A 15,169-nucleotide genomic window follows, 5' to 3' on the forward strand; every position below is an offset into this window, starting at 1 on the left:
TCTTTCCGAGGACGTTGGGAGCCCAAGGACCTGTTACTCTTGTTTGTGATGTAGTAAAGTTTTGTGGGTAATACTTACTTGAATATACTATCTGGTTAAAATGCCTCTGAGACTCCAGCCTAGCAACTTGAAGGCGAAACGATCGATCAACGAAGGCGAGTAGATAATTGCTGAAGTTAGCTGGTAAATTTGGGATTCAGGATGTCTTGAGATTTGCCTACGTGCTCTCCAAACTGCTTCCGTTAATAGCCAGAGAAGTGTACCCCTGCGCGAGCATACCTGAGACCAACGACACGAGTATAAAGCCGCTGTCATCACGATATGATGTACAGCTGTCCGCAATTCACGCCTTCGACGTCGATGCGGTACAATCAATAAATTCTGCATCGTTCGGCATGCGGAAAATATCGACTGGTGACTATAGTAATGCATTTGATGTGAATATGGGTTATGTGTAGATCTCAGGATAGTGCTGCCACTGCCTACCCGGCTTCGTAAGTTGTGCAGGCTTTTTGGCGGGTTATGCATCAAGTCACATTTCCGCCGATTACACGAGCAGGTTGCAGCAGGTTGCGGGTGGGTTGAACGACTAGATTGATCACGAATGTAAACATTTCCATTAGTACTATCCTTTTGCGTTGCCTAGGGAGCTCAAAACTCAGATCTTGATGCCCACGCGTGGACCGACCTTGAGAGTCCTCGAGACACCGAGTAAAGCCGAGCCCCCCGCCAAAGTGATTGCCGCCCAGACCCAACTGGCATTATAAGACCCAAACGACCGCTGCAGCACCCCACTGATGGGGCTACCTATGAGCAGCCCGAACGACATGATGGAGAAAGCCATGCCGAATCGTGTCCCCATGACGCTCATGTCCCCCGTCAAGCGCACAAAGATCGTCGGCTGGAGAGCAAAGAAAGTGCCCGTGAAGAAGCCGTACACGACCGATATCACAAAGACCCCGGCGACATTCTTGACACCGATGAAGCCCAGACTCGTCACAGCTAGAATAGCCATAGTCACCATGATCATGTTCATCGGGCCCATGATATCAGCCAGGTGGATATTCGGGATGATCCGGCCGAAGATAGACGACAGGTTCACGACGGCCAGCAGGTAGAAGGCCGTGTTCTCGGACGTGATGCCCGTCCCCACGGCGAAGCTCTCGACGTAGAAGAAGGGCGTGTACAGGCCCAGGAAGACGGTGAAGTACGCAAAGATGAGGGCCACGTAGGGCCAGTCGGCAAGCGACTCCCGGTGGACGAGGGCCCGCCGCTTGGCCGACGCGCCCGGGCCGCGCAGGACGACGTTGCAGATCGCCAGCGTGACCAGGACGATGAGGGCCACCGCGCGGACGGTCCACGCGAAGCCGATGGTCGGCAGCAGATTTTTGACGACGATCGGGAAGACGACACTGCAAAATTCCCACTTCGAGTCAGTATTTCCTGTCACGCAAACCCGCAAAATGGGTGGAGGGGGGAGGGCAGGGGGGACCACGGGTGGAGAAGACCGCGCCGAGTGAGCAAATCAAGAATGGTACTGACCCGCCGACGCCGCTCCCGCAGGCAGCGATCCCGTTCGCGATGGGCAGCCTCGTGTTAAACCAGAAGGCGGTGATGGCGACGGACATGATGGACAGGCAGCCGCAGCCCATCCCGATGCAGAACCCCTGCGCGAGGAGGAGCTGCCAGAACTCGGAGCAGATGCTCTGCATCAGCGTGCCGAAGACGACGAGCAGGGAGCCCGCGCCCAGCAGGTAGCGGTAGTAGCCCGCGTCGTAGATGGGGCCCGTGACGAAGCCGAGGAAGACGAGCAGGAAGCTCTGCACGGAGCCGATAGTCGAGATCTCGAAGGCGGTGTAGCCCTTGAGCAGGCTCGTCTCGTAGTATGCCTGGAAGGTGCCGTAGCTGGAGAGGAGGCCTTTTTGGGTTTGTGCTGTCAGCTGTGGGTTCCGCTGGGTATGAGCTGGATCGAGTTGTCCTGTGTGGCTGGTGAATACTCACCCCATGTGTTGAAATAGAGGAAGAAGGCGCCCACGACCTGGAGCCATGCTTGAGGGCCGCCATTGGGTATTGTGCGCACTGGCTTGACCTCAGGCGTTGAGGAAGCCGTCTCGAAAATGTCCTTCGGTGTTTCCTTCTCTACGGTATCGTTTGTCGCCGGCGACACCTGTCTCTCTGCATCTTGCTCTGATGAAGCAGCCATGATAGCAGCTTGTGTTGGCGAGCGTCCAGGTTTCCGCGGTGGTTAGCTCGAAGCTCACGAGATCTGATATCCGGCTCTGTCGACGCGGCAGCCACTTGAGGTCAATCCTCCGGAACGAGGGTCAGATGTCGGACCTTGGTACACGCGCTTGTCTAGGTGCAGGTGTATCATGTGGCAAGGGCGCCTAGGGGGACCACCGGATATGATCAATACCGTGGGCATGCAGAGCCTTGCAACATGCATGCACGCAGGCATGGGTAGGTAGTAAACATTTGAGCAACGCTGCGGCAATATCGTACCAGACCAGAAAAGATTTCACCTACCTATCAGGTGTTATGTCGGTCCCCTATTCCTTGGCCGCTTTTGGCCGCAGTGCGCCCGCAGCGGCAGATGGGGACCCGCACCTTGGCCGCAGGCGCCTCTTGCTCCACATTGACAATCTGGGTATATTCACCGGGCCCAGGAGGCGAGATGATTACCTGTCATACCCACACCCATAGGATCCTCTCCTTTTGTGGAAGGAGGTAGCAGAGATACGAAGCAGCCCAGACAAAACGCCCTACTCAGGGCAGGCAGACGCTCCCAGACTCCCTGAGCCATGTTTTCCGCGCTCCCGTCTCGGGTCGCATCGTCCGTAGCACAAGGCCCCACTGGCCCTATCGATCCATGGTGGCTGGGCGCCCATGTTCCTCGGCACTCAAAATGACGTGCGCCACGCGAGGCAAACGTTGATATTGTTGACAATGGCACGCTGCCACCTTGGAAAACGCGGCTATGAATCGGTGCATGCTTGGCCGTGTATCTACATAGCATCGCCGCCATGTGTTCATCCAGAATTCCTTGCAACTTGCTGCTGCATGTCAAATAACCCCTTTGCCCCTGATGCAGCAGCGATGTTGAGATGCACCGTTCGAGATTAGTGCAGACATGATCATTTCTGACTGCGGGGAATTCCCCGTGGCATGGTAAGTTCTGATCTGTCGATGGGTTTGTGTGGAGCCCTCTTGTAGCTTGTTGCGAAACACTGGGTCCAAGATGTCCAAAGACCACAGCATGGACCTTCTCGCTCGCGCCCGCCCGCGCAGCGAGCGCCAACTTCTTCCAGGCCCCAGAGTGTAGATGGGAGGGGACTTATCCCACGATCCCACACATCCCACACATTCAGACGTCCCATGTCCCACAAATGCCCAAGATCCCACTGTTTGGGGGGGGGGGGGGTTTGCTCTCTCGTACGGCGGGTCCACACGACTGCGGCAGCCACACCCGACATCGCCTGCGGACCAGGGCCCCATCGTGAATCTGGGACGATCCCGTTTGTTATTACATAGCTGAGCGGGCGGGCAGCACCTAGGCAAGGCAAGCAGTGATTTCCAATGCTTGATAATAGTTATGGCACGATCTCGTCGGCTCACATAAATCGACTGATGATTTTTTTTTTCGTTTGCTTAATCCCCACAGTCTGTGGGACCGGTTTGTGGGGATGTACCAGCTACAAATGCAAAAATCCTGCATAGGCGCGTTCCGAATTCCCGACCTCGTCGGAACAAGCAATCTGATCCGGTGCGTCCCCCAGGCTACGAGCCCCTGCCAAGAGATACCATCGACCCCCAGAGTGGAAGGTCGGCAAGTAAGCTCGCAGCTGGCGTCTTAGATATTGTGCAAAATCGTCAACTGTCGGGTCTCTACGCAATGGCGATGTGATCACCCAGTCCACCACTTGTGTTCTGCAAAAGACGTGACATCGGAGTTCCCGAGGCGCCGTTCCACGTGTTATGCTTATGTGCACTAAGATCCGTCGGCTCTCGAACTAGCTGGCTAGTTGCTGCTTGCTTGCACGGCAGCACGGCTGAGCCCTGGGCAACTGCAGATCTGGGGCTGGCTGGCTGGAAGGTCCTGTGGGGGGCGGTGGTATTCTCTGTTTCACTACCTAAAACGGCAACGTTCTGGAGATGTCACATTCTGACCGGCATGATGAATTCCACCCTCCCCGGTAAAGAAAATCTATTAGCATTTTTAAAGGCAGCTAACAAACTTAGTTTTATCTCTTAGCGCGTCTTAATGTTTAAAGTTACTTTTAAAAATGCGTCTTACTTTTTTTAAGGAATATAAAGAGTATTAAGTTAGGCCTTAAGTAATGCTTATATAAAACTTATTAATTGTTTACTATATTTAATTTTTTATCTTAATTAACCCTTTTTAAATTTAATTATTAACTTAAGAAAATCATTTTAATTAAAAGGGCGTAATATAAGTACTTAAAAATATTAAAAATTAAAATGGGTTTGCTAGCTGCTTTTGAAAATGCTAGCAGATTTTCTTTACCGGGGAGGGTGGAATTCATCATCCCGCATTCTGACACCTGCGAACAGGGTCAGGGGCGGGCTCGGCGTCCCATAGCGGCTCTTGTGGGGAAGCGCGATGTGACTCGCGTGGTGTGTGGGCCCGAGGCTCCTGAGACCCTGTTTATCGAGAAGATCTTATCACGTAGGAAGAACCGCTGGCCAGATCTGCCTAGGTATCTGGAACAAATGCCGCTCTCAAGTCCTTGGTGCCCTACAACGAGGTCAAAGATCCACTCAAGTGCCTCAGGACCTGCCTGTCTGGTACAGCATTTCCGTCTGGTCACTGGTATCTCAGTGCATTGTTTGGATGGCTGGCTAGGCACCTAGGCACGTAGAAGGCTTGTGAGTGACTGATTACAGAGCAAGGTAGCAATAACAATGATAATATTTCATTCCATTCCATTCCTACAACTATGCAAAGACAGTGGCCAAGTAGTCCTTCCAGCCGTTTCCAGTCCCCACATAGCCAATGTACATGTCCGGCCGGATGACGACAGTGAATGACTCGTCGGCCCCGATCAGCTCCGACCTGAACGCCTCCCCGGTCGACTGTGGCGCACCGTCGGAGCTGGCAGGGAGCAAGGTCAGGGCCCTCGTGATGTCCTCGAAGTTGGATGTACTTCCCTCTTCAAGTTGGCCTCCGATCGACAGGACGAGGTACTTGCCGTAGTCGACGATGGAATACAGACGGGTGGCCTCTTGTGAGGTGCCGGCCACCGGTGTAAGCTCTAGGTCAGGGCATCGTTTTCCAGCTATCCAGAGGCCCCTGCTGGAAACGTGGATGAGTTCGGATCCGACCTCGTCATAGGAGACACCCATTCCTAGCGAAAGTTTATCAGCACGGTCCGCGCAGGGATTAATTGAGTTCAAAGCACGACGTACCTGTGATGTAGCCCGCATTCTTCTCGATCGTCGAGACATACTTTGTGGCAGTTCGGACGGTGTCCCGGACCAGTGCAGCCGCGACGTCGATGACATTCTGGGCGACCGTCCTCCTCTCGGTGTCATAACTGCGGATAAGCTTTAGGGCACCGTCCGGGGTCAGCCTTTGGTTCTTGACGGCGGTAGCAACTCGCCAGCCGAGGGCAAATGCATCTGCAACGCCGGTGTTCAACCCCTGGCCTCCGTTGACAGAATGCACGTGTGCGGCATCTCCTGCGAGCAATATGCGCCCCCTGCCCTCTTTCGTGACAAACGTGCCGGCGATCCTCTCCTTGACTATTGGGTGCATCAGCATTAGATTAGTCCTTCCGTGCACCGGGATATGGCCAAAAGTAGCTTACCATCAAATGTGCTGAACCACTCCGTCTTCTTGAACTCCACCTTGTGTGGCGCAAGATGATCGCGGATACTGTTCTCCGCCCTCTCCTGAGTGACCTCGCCGCCGTCAAGGAGCACATAGAACCGAGCCATGCCACGCTCCCGGGGAATCCAGGAGACGCGCGCCTGGCCATTGAGCTCGAACGTCACGATCTCTGGCGACACGGGGAAATCGGTCTCGATGAAGGTATCGAGGACCGCCCAGAGCATCTCGGGCTTCGTGCCGGCGAAGCTGATCCCAAGGGCACTGCGGATGGTGGAGCGAGCCCCATCGGCAGCAACGGCGTACCTGGCCTGGATCTTGCGGCCGAGGTCGGTGGAGACCGAGACGCTGTCGTCCGACTCCTGGATGCCGGTGACGTTCTCGCTGTAGTGCACGCCCGTGCCGACCTCCTTGAGCCGCTCGGTCATGATCCTCTCGACCACCGGCTGGCCGATCATGGCGAAGTTCTTGTGCAGGCAGTGCTCGAGGCTCACCCACCACTTGTTCTGGCGGGACTTCCACTCTCCCTCGCCAAAGGTTGAGCTTGCTGTGTTGTGTTAGAGATCAAGGAGTCGGTGTTGCACGTCTGGGTGGTAGAAACCCACTGTTGCATTTTAAGCTTTGGGGGAGGAGCTCGTCCAGTATGCCGACCACCTCGAAATATTGCTGGGTCCGAGCATTGAGGGCATCTGCCCTTCCCAAGTCCAGTGGTCCAGATTTTGCGTCTTGATCACACCGTTAGCCATTATACATATGGAGGAGGAGGAGCAGTGACTAACCAACTATGCTGACAGTGAGACCGAGACGACGGGCCAAAAGCGCCGAGAGAAGGCCAGTTGGGCCGCCGCCCACGACCACGAGATCAACATGTTCTTCCATCGCGGGTGTTGCAACGTATTCGCCCATTGTGATCAACGAGATGTCCTCACAGAACTATGTGCTGAGGCTATAGAACTTTTGGTTTTGCTGGACGACGTAGATCACGAAGCTTGAATGCTTCCGGTTGTTTCCCGGTCTGATCTGTACCCGGTGGCTTATGTGTGAATATCTGAACGACGGGACTGTGTCGGCGACTCAGCGGTTGGTCAGGATCGGATGTCGCCGATTGTTGCGATGAGAACACCACGAGCTGTTCCTGCGTTAGTCGTCACCTTATGGAGATGTGGCGATCGTTGGGGGGCCCCACAACGTTATTTCGAAAATCGCTAGAGGGGGGAGGGGCCTTATGGGGCAGTGTCTGGATGCTTTCGCCGGCCCCCCTGACCCAGTAGTCGGGCAACTCATCCACCTGAATATCGTAAGATTGTACAAGCCGGATTATGTGCCAGAATGTTTTTCCCAACGGGCGTTACAAGGTTGTGGTACCACCTCGGAAACATCCCGCCAGGGTAGACTGGCACTGAAGGGGGGGGGATTAGGCTTGGCAGCCGAGTACGATGCGACGTTGGCTGGCCACGGCCCTGAAAGCGATTTCGAGTAAGGCCCGGGCGCCGAAAACCTCCGCGCGCCTGTGTGGGTTAGGGACGATATGGGTCCCTCGCCCGCGCTCTGCAGATCTTGGTGACTTTTACCATGTACAAAGTACATGCAACATCCAAGGCAAGGGTTTCTTTCCCCTTTGCAAGGCTGAGTCGAGACCTCGGCCAAAGTTGGCACATCGACCATGCAAGTCCCGTCCGCCGCCAAGCCCTCCACTCTGACACTTGAATGTGGACTGCAATATGGGCAGCACAGGCGATTGTGGGGACGCGATCGCCGATTGGAACTGGGCCGATGGGAACATGTTCGCTAGTGATTGATTGTCCACAGGGTCGGAAACCATGCGGGCGGCGCCACTGGGGCGTAGCATGCGTGTGAGTCCGAGACCAAGCTGGAAACATTTTCCTGCTTCCTGATGGGGACATCCGGGGCTGGGCTCAGGAGGTATGGTGATATCGGCTAATGTCACTCGTCAGATCTGGGATCTGCTCCATTAGTAAAGATCTGCTAAAACCAAGGTCGCCTGAGCAGCAAGGGCCTCGGTTTGATGTATCGGGCGAGATTAAATATATGGTTAATCATCTCCTTCACGGCAATTGAAGTACACGCTCTCATTCACACTTTTACATTCACTTTACCCGGCCATCATCCCAACTCGGCCCGTCCAGCAGGTCCACCTCCTTTGCTTTGTAGCCTGCCATTCTCTCTCACTGATACCTTTGATTCCTCTTTCTGAGGTGAAGCAAACAACAACTTGCGCCATGCCTTCCGCAGTCGCAGTCGACTCGGCCCCGCCAGCGTTGCCAACTGGCAAGATGACGCCGCCGCTCCTACTTCAGCCGGCCAAGCTGGATGAACAAGCTTTGGAGACTGCCTCCAACATCCTGGGCGTCATCTCTCGCTACCGGCTGAGCCACAAGCCGACCCCCAAGTCCGACGAGGGCGACTTGAAATTCCTCGCCCAGATTTACAGTAAGGTCCGGGCAGGTCGGCTAATCAACATGTGCCTGCCCGCCTTCCCCTTCAAGTCACCCAACTCTATCACAAAAGTTCTTGGCTACCTCCCGGACAAGGCCGAGGAGGTTGCCCTTGCCCACCTTAACGGATTGTGTGATGCGATCAAGAACATTTACTCTCCCGGCTCCGAGCTCACCATCATCTCCGATGGTTTGGTGTATAATGGTAAGTGAATTTGGTGGTCTAGTGTTTGGTTCATACACACTGACTCTATTTCCCCTAGACCTCCTCGGCGTCCCAGACAGAAATGTTTGGGCCTACGGTGAGGCTCTGCGTGCCATGAGCGCAGCAAAGGAGTTCAACAACATCAAGTTCAACCGCCTCAAGGATTTGGTGCACGTAGATGTGCCAGATGAGATGGACGAGATCACATATGTTACCAACGCTACAAACTTCCGTTTGGCCCTGCTCAACTCTTTCAGCAAACGCGATTACGACGTCGACCTGAAGATTGCCGATCACGAGGACACTTGTTTGACCTACAGGGGATACCTGAAATTCCTGGAAACTGATCTGCAAACCATCTACCCGATCACCGAGGAGAGGTCAAAGAAGAAGTACAAGAAGGGCCTCGGCTACATCGCCAAACAAATGCTTTTCCGAGGCGATGTGAGCACAGCACACTATACCATCCCGCTTGAAACACAGAGCTGACAACAATTAGGCATTTGCACGAGCAGTCAGGGAGACTTTCTCTGACCACATCCGACTGTCAATCCACCCATCTACCGGTGAATCAAAGATCTCAGTCAGCCCTCTCCCCACAGATACGTTCTACACGACCATGGCACAGCACCGTAGCATTCAGACTAGACGGCACCGTCACCAGCGGTCTGCGAGCCGATTTCGAGAACGACTCCAAGCTGGAGCTCGTGTATGAGGACGGCCGGCCGAGCTACTTCCGCGAGAAGTCGGACCTGCTCTCCTGGGCAGAAGAAAAGGGCGGCATCATCTGCGAGCCCATCTACCCGGCTGGCATCATCATCCGGCCCGCTCTCGGCCCTGGAAAGCTGTCCATCCACGACGTCGACTCGGCCAAGGTCCGGTCGCTGTCGGAGATTAACTCTCCCATCATCATGCGTGGCTTCTCCAAGACCACGGACAGGGATCTGTTTGTCGCAAAGTCAGAAGAGCTTGGAAAGCCACTGCCGTGGAAATTTGGACTTGTACTGGAGGTGAAAGACCGTGGCGCGGACACAAGAGGACTCAACAATGTCCTTTCTGCTGAGTGGATGCCCTTCCACTATGACGGACTGTTCAAGACCGAGAAGAGGACCTAAGGAGGATGGAACAGAGGAGCTGGTTTCCATCCCACCACAGTAAGACTGGCTCTCCAAAATCATGCCACGGCCAAACCGCTAACACTGCCAACCTCCAGATTCCAACTCTTCACCGGCGTCACAAGCTCCCCCAAGGACACAGGCTACACCCTCTTCTCCAGTTCCACCCTCGTCTTCAAGTACCTCCCGGCGGACCTGGACCTCGCCTACCTGCGCACCCTGACCTGGGGCGTGAGCACCTCCTCCTTCGACGCGGCCAGGCTGCGCGGCCTGCCGTTGGTGATCGACCACCCGACCACGGGGGCCCCCTGCCTGCGGTACCACGAGCCCTGGCCGCAGTCCAAGACGGCCTTCGACCCGACCTGCGTGACCATCGAGGACGAGAACGGGCCCATCGAGAACAACGACGCGCTGTGTGCCGTGATAGACAGCCTCCTGCATGACCGCCGCGTGGCGTACTGGCACTCGTGGGACAAGGGCGACCTGGTGGTCTCGGATAACATCCTTATGATGCATACGCGGAGCGACTTCACGGCTGGGTGTGACCGGGAGCTGTGGCGGATACACTTTGACTGATTTTGAAGTGGGCCGGGCGTGAAAACAAATTGTACAAAAAGTAGCATCTGCATTGAGCGTAATTGAATTAATCATTCTCTAGAAAGGAAGATAGGATGCACCTTCTTGATCTTGACTGGACATTGTTGATTGATGAAGTGATTTATTTCATGACCGCAGTTTCTGCAAGTGTGCTACCAACATTGCCGGTTGTTCCTCTTGACACTTGTTGTGGGCGACCATCAGATGTATGTCGATGATGGTTATGGTTTAGTCATTTTTATTTTGCTTCGGTATTTCATGACGGAGGTTGGGAGAACCCGTTGAAGCTAAAGCTCCGGTCCATTGTGTCCTCGCCAAGCCGTTCGCCGGAGAAAGCTAATATATCACCTCAAAGATGGGGCCGTAGGTAGAAGGTTTCGCAGGACGTTGAAGGCCCCACTTAGATCTATCATATGTAGCCAAGCAAGAACAACATATTTCTCCAGATTATGGTTAAAACAAAGCTTCGAAGGTACCGATCTACGGTGCATGACTCCCCTGCCCTTGCTGCTGTCATGCATCTCCCGAAAGTATATCGTTGCGCAAGCCGATCGAGGTCCGTACAGATGAACTCCAAATTGTGGTATTAAGTCTCGACTCGCTTGCAGCAGCAAACCAGGGGTCAACTTAACTAACCTTTGCCTAACTACTACCGCTAGCGTGCAACACTGGGGTGGATGCTAGTCAAGACGGAGACAAGCGGCCACGCAAAACACCGAGTCAAGAGAATGGCCCCTCTCCAATGCCATCACCCTCTATATATCACCCCCTAACACGTCGCAATGGCTTCTAAATCGATCCTCATCACAGGCTGCAGCAAAGGCGGCATCGGTGATGGACTAGCGCGCGAGTTCAAGTCCAGGGGGCTGCGCGTCTTCGCCGCGGGACGCGACCCGAACAAGATGGCCCACCTGCACGACCTCGGCGTCACGGTCCTCGTCCTGGACGTCACCGACTCGGGGTCCGTGAACACCGCCGCCGAGACGGTCCGCCGGGCCACCGACGGCCGCGGCCTGGACATCCTCGTCAACAACGCCGGCGTCAACCAGGTCATGCCCTTCGCGGACTGCGCCGTCGACGACTTCCGGCGCGTCTTCGACGCGAATGTGATTGGCGTCTTTGCGGTCACCCAGGCGTTCCTGCCGCAGCTCATTGAGGCCCGGGGCACGGTCGCCAACATAGGGTCCGTCAATGAGGTGTTCCTCCCGCCGTTCCAGGCGGCCTACAACGCCAGCAAGGCGGCCATCGCGGCCTTCTCGGACACGATCCGGACCGAGCTTTTGCCGTTCGGGGTCAAGGTCGTCCACATCAAAACTGGAGCCGTTACGTCCAACCTTTTTCGGTCGGAGCGCCCTGGTGACAAGATGCCTCCCGGGAGCATGTACACGCCTTGCAAAGACAAAGTCGAGGATCGCGCATTTTTGGAGGGGACCAAGTTTGCCACGCCCGAGGAGTACGCCAAGGAGGTTGCCAATGACCTGCTGGGCAAGCCGGGTCCGGTCCTCTGGAGGGGACCAATGGCCGGTATTGGGAGGGTTTTCAGCTACTTCGCCTGGCCTGGGATCATGGTGAGTAACGGAGAGTGCTTGAGGGCTTGCAGACTGCTAACGCTTTGTGGCAGAATTCGGTCTACTTGAAGAACTTTGGGTTGAGTGCTCTGATGTCATCAAAGTCAAAGTCGGTCTGAATACCATGGCGGAAAAGCTTGGCTCAGGGCTGGAGACATGTACAAATCACTTTACCCTACCCATGTAGAATTACTAGAATTCAAAATAGCCGTCTTAAACTTCCAGCTGTGTCATTCAATGCACTGATGGCCCCGTCCCACAGCGATCTAAGCATTGTGTTTCGCCAACCCGTGCCAAAGCACAGCAGAAACAACATTCTCACTTTCTATGTCGCCTGCGGGCCGACGCTATCACGTTCCCATCAAATCCTGACGTCCCGGTTGACAGCCTAGATTGCGAACCCGGGCTCAGCGACGAGTTCACGTTGCCGTCAAACCCAGCCGTGCCGGTAGACTCCCTAGATCGCGAGTCCGGACTCGTAGCGGACTGCCGGTGCTGACGCTTCCGTGGCGGGGTCTCATTCGAACCTGAAGAGAGTGTCCTTTTGCGGCTCGACCTGTGGCTGTCCTTCGGCCTGTGGCTGTCCTTCGACCTGTGTCTCCCCTTCGACGCATGACTGTGGCTCGACTTGTTTCTTGACTTGCGAGTCGACTCACGGCTCCGCTTGCGACTCGGCCTCCGGCTCGCCTTCCCTTTCGACTTCCGGCTCGACTTCCGGCTTGATCTTTGCTTCCCAGGTGTCTTGGTCACGTTGTGCTCATCTTCGTCGAAAGACTCACGGTACTGCTCTGCCACAGCACGACCGACCCATTCGACCATTTGAGGAGGCACGGCGTTGGAGAGTTGCTTGGTAGTAACTGTCTTAGCGCGATGGAGTTCGAAGTCGTCAGGGAAACCCTGGATTTTGCGTAGCTCAAGCGGGTGTATCCTGCGGATCACCGGGCCCTCGTCGTCGGTGCCCCGTGTGAAGATCCACTGCCGTACAGTTAGCCCCGTAACACAAGGATGGAATCCAAGGTCATGGTAGATTTGGCTATTAGCTCCTGCGCTCAACGCCTTTATTGATCCAAGATTTATGAGTCCGAAGCGGCTTTGCCAGCTGCTTGGGACCTCATCCACAATCTCATCCCACGTGGATCCCGGATCCCGTGTCTCCTTCCATTCCACGTGAACTTCATCTTGCCTGAACTTTATCGAGCCCGACAATTCCACAGAATCCGCGGGAAGTAGGGCGCTGCGTAGTGTCACCTGCGCCCTCTGGGGTGGCAGAGGAAACTTGAATGGAGCACCAGCCACGTCCTTCCTCACCGCGACAATTAGGCCACGTTTGCGGTGCTGCGGTAGACCGAAATCCCAGGCTGATAAGATGCTGTACCTGCAGTCGTATCCAGCCTCTGTGAACGCGGCTACCATGTGCCGAAACCAGGGCCTTCCGCCGTTGAAGAACATGGGCACATTCTCCAAAAGAACGGCAACCGGACGCTTCGCTGCCGCTACCTTGACAACGTACCCTCCCAGTTCGCCATACTTGGGACATTGTTCGCCTTGGCCAGCCCCCAGCACCGTGAAAGAGTTGCATGGAAATCCTGCGGCAAGCACTAAAAGACCATGGTGAGCTAACCAACACGACGTTTGAGACGGAGAGCGCTGTGAACTGGGGAAGTTCTAACCCAGCGTATGATTTCAAAGCCATGGAGACTAATAAATTCCAGAAAAACTTGCAGGGACACTTGAATGAAGCTACGTACGGCTCCTGAGGGAAGTTACATACCATGGTGTGGTGGAATGGTGTCCAGTCTGTTATTGAAGACATCTCGAATATCTGCGCACTCCACAGGATAGTGTGCATCAGGTCGCCTGTTCTTCTTGTAAACTTCAACAGCCTTTTTGCCAATATCGTTTGCGTAGACGCATTCGAATCCGGCTGCTTCGAGGCCAATGCGGAACCCACCAATTCCGCAAAACAGGTCGACAAATGTGGGCGCCATGATCCGCGTTATTCTTGTTCATTCGGGAGCCGGGCCAAGTCGGGTGGTAGGAAGAGGGTCTAGAGCATGTTTATAACATTTCTACTTGACAATCTCGAAAATGACATGTGTATTCAAGCAGCTTCTGCCTTATAGGAGCAAAGCAACGCATTTCTCCTTGTCAAATTTCTCTGTTTCGGTCACCTGAGCCGCACGTTAAGTGGTGGGCCTGAAACAGAAGCTTTGAGGACTTCTATTGTTTTTGAGACAGTATTGACTTTTCCAGAGTCTTTACGCTGGGCGAATCACCCTCGAAGACAAAGATGTCAAGGACATAAGATCTCAGGCAACCGTAGATCCGACTCGGTGCCTCGCTGCTGTGAACGCAGTGCAAAATACTACGGATCTCGCGGTATACCAAATTCTCACCAGAGACTCAGTTGAAGTTCGGGTTGGATTCGTTCAACCCAAGGCTGACATAGATGTACGTATCTACGGTGGGCTGGCTTTTAGTAGGAATGCGGCACGGCCGGTGGGGTACCCACAACAACAGGCGAGAGCCAATAATTTGCATCTAGGGCATCTAACGTGGGTCATTTAACAGGTTGGGGCCGTGGGCGTCCTGACGATATTTTTGGCATTTGTGGTGGATTCTGCACCTGTCTCGCAACCGCCGTGACAAGTAGGTATCGACCTTCACCCGGCTTGCTCTAAACGCGTGAGGCGCCGCCGACAGAACATTTGGAGGGCTATCAGGAGAAAATCTGACCCAATTTCAGCGAAGACAACACTCCGTATCATGGGGGCTTGATTTATTTTTGTATTACTTAAAGCAATCCCCACGGTTATTGTCTAGTCATGAAGTTACTGCGAGACAGGCCCAAGCAGGTCCCAAACAGTGGAGTGAGTTTCCACCGTGCCCATTATTTTGACCAGCCCAGGTCCTGAAGCTGAGCCGAACGATGAGGGCCTGTAACTTCTAGTGGTCCAATTGTTAGCCATGTCTTCAAACAATGCGGCGTATGGTGTTGATCCGAATTCTCTCCACTTTTGCATCCTGATTTAAAGGCCAAGGCTTCCCGCTGTGATGATTTGCGTTACATGGAGCAGAACTCGTCACTGTTATCGCATTTGGCAACCAACACTCAAGATTACCAACCATTCAGAAGCATCCCAACCGAAAATATCTCCTCTTCTAATCCAATTCACGCCAGGAAGCTCGCCACTTTCTTACGGCCAAGGAAACGGTATCCAGTGACATCGAATGGAGTCTCATCCCAAAATGAACGGGCGAGCTATCTGTAGCGGGTCCGCAGGCCGGGAGCCCCCCACGATACCAGCCACCAACGCAGAACAATCCTCGACAGCTCTTGTCGTTCACCCAGAGGGTCCACAGGGTCTCGGCGTGCAGGC

General features: G+C 54.5%; 5 protein-coding genes across 5 annotated transcripts; 2 read left to right on the forward strand and 3 right to left on the reverse strand.

Annotated features, from left to right (window-relative positions):
• Window positions 1–658: 658 nt before the first annotated feature.
• On the reverse strand, window positions 659–2,203 carry INS49_004470 (uncharacterized protein; the record flags this gene model as incomplete). The annotated part of the gene is made up of 3 exons (XM_043165259.1): window positions 659–1,412; window positions 1,543–1,918; window positions 2,002–2,203. The coding sequence occupies 3 exons, from the start codon at window positions 2,201–2,203 to the stop codon at window positions 659–661; spliced, it is 1,332 nt and encodes a 443-aa protein (XP_043017974.1).
• Window positions 2,204–4,956: 2,753 nt separating this feature from the next.
• INS49_004471 (uncharacterized protein) lies at window positions 4,957–6,754 on the reverse strand (the record flags this gene model as incomplete). The annotated part of the gene is made up of 5 exons (XM_043165260.1): window positions 4,957–5,366; window positions 5,428–5,763; window positions 5,829–6,395; window positions 6,454–6,573; window positions 6,628–6,754. The coding sequence occupies 5 exons, from the start codon at window positions 6,752–6,754 to the stop codon at window positions 4,957–4,959; spliced, it is 1,560 nt and encodes a 519-aa protein (XP_043017975.1).
• Window positions 6,755–8,088: 1,334 nt separating this feature from the next.
• On the forward strand, window positions 8,089–10,200 carry INS49_004472 (uncharacterized protein; the record flags this gene model as incomplete). Its single annotated transcript, XM_043165261.1, has 5 exons — window positions 8,089–8,509; window positions 8,568–8,953; window positions 9,009–9,075; window positions 9,146–9,599; window positions 9,723–10,200. 5 exons carry the CDS (start codon window positions 8,089–8,091, stop codon window positions 10,198–10,200), a joined length of 1,806 nt encoding a protein of 601 aa, XP_043017976.1.
• An 803-nt stretch (window positions 10,201–11,003) lies between these two features.
• Window positions 11,004–11,908, forward strand: INS49_004473 (uncharacterized protein; the record flags this gene model as incomplete). The annotated part of the gene is made up of 2 exons (XM_043165262.1): window positions 11,004–11,789; window positions 11,843–11,908. The coding sequence occupies 2 exons, from the start codon at window positions 11,004–11,006 to the stop codon at window positions 11,906–11,908; spliced, it is 852 nt and encodes a 283-aa protein (XP_043017977.1).
• A 199-nt stretch (window positions 11,909–12,107) lies between these two features.
• On the reverse strand, window positions 12,108–13,777 carry INS49_004474 (uncharacterized protein; the record flags this gene model as incomplete). Its single annotated transcript, XM_043165263.1, has 2 exons — window positions 12,108–13,387; window positions 13,561–13,777. The coding sequence occupies 2 exons, from the start codon at window positions 13,775–13,777 to the stop codon at window positions 12,108–12,110; spliced, it is 1,497 nt and encodes a 498-aa protein (XP_043017978.1).
• Window positions 13,778–15,169: the final 1,392 nt, after the last annotated feature.

The sequence above is a fragment of the Diaporthe citri genome (assembly GCF_014595645.1).
Source record: "Diaporthe citri strain NFHF-8-4 chromosome Unknown scaffold_12, whole genome shotgun sequence".
Taxonomy (NCBI): Eukaryota; Fungi; Ascomycota; class Sordariomycetes; order Diaporthales; family Diaporthaceae; genus Diaporthe; species Diaporthe citri.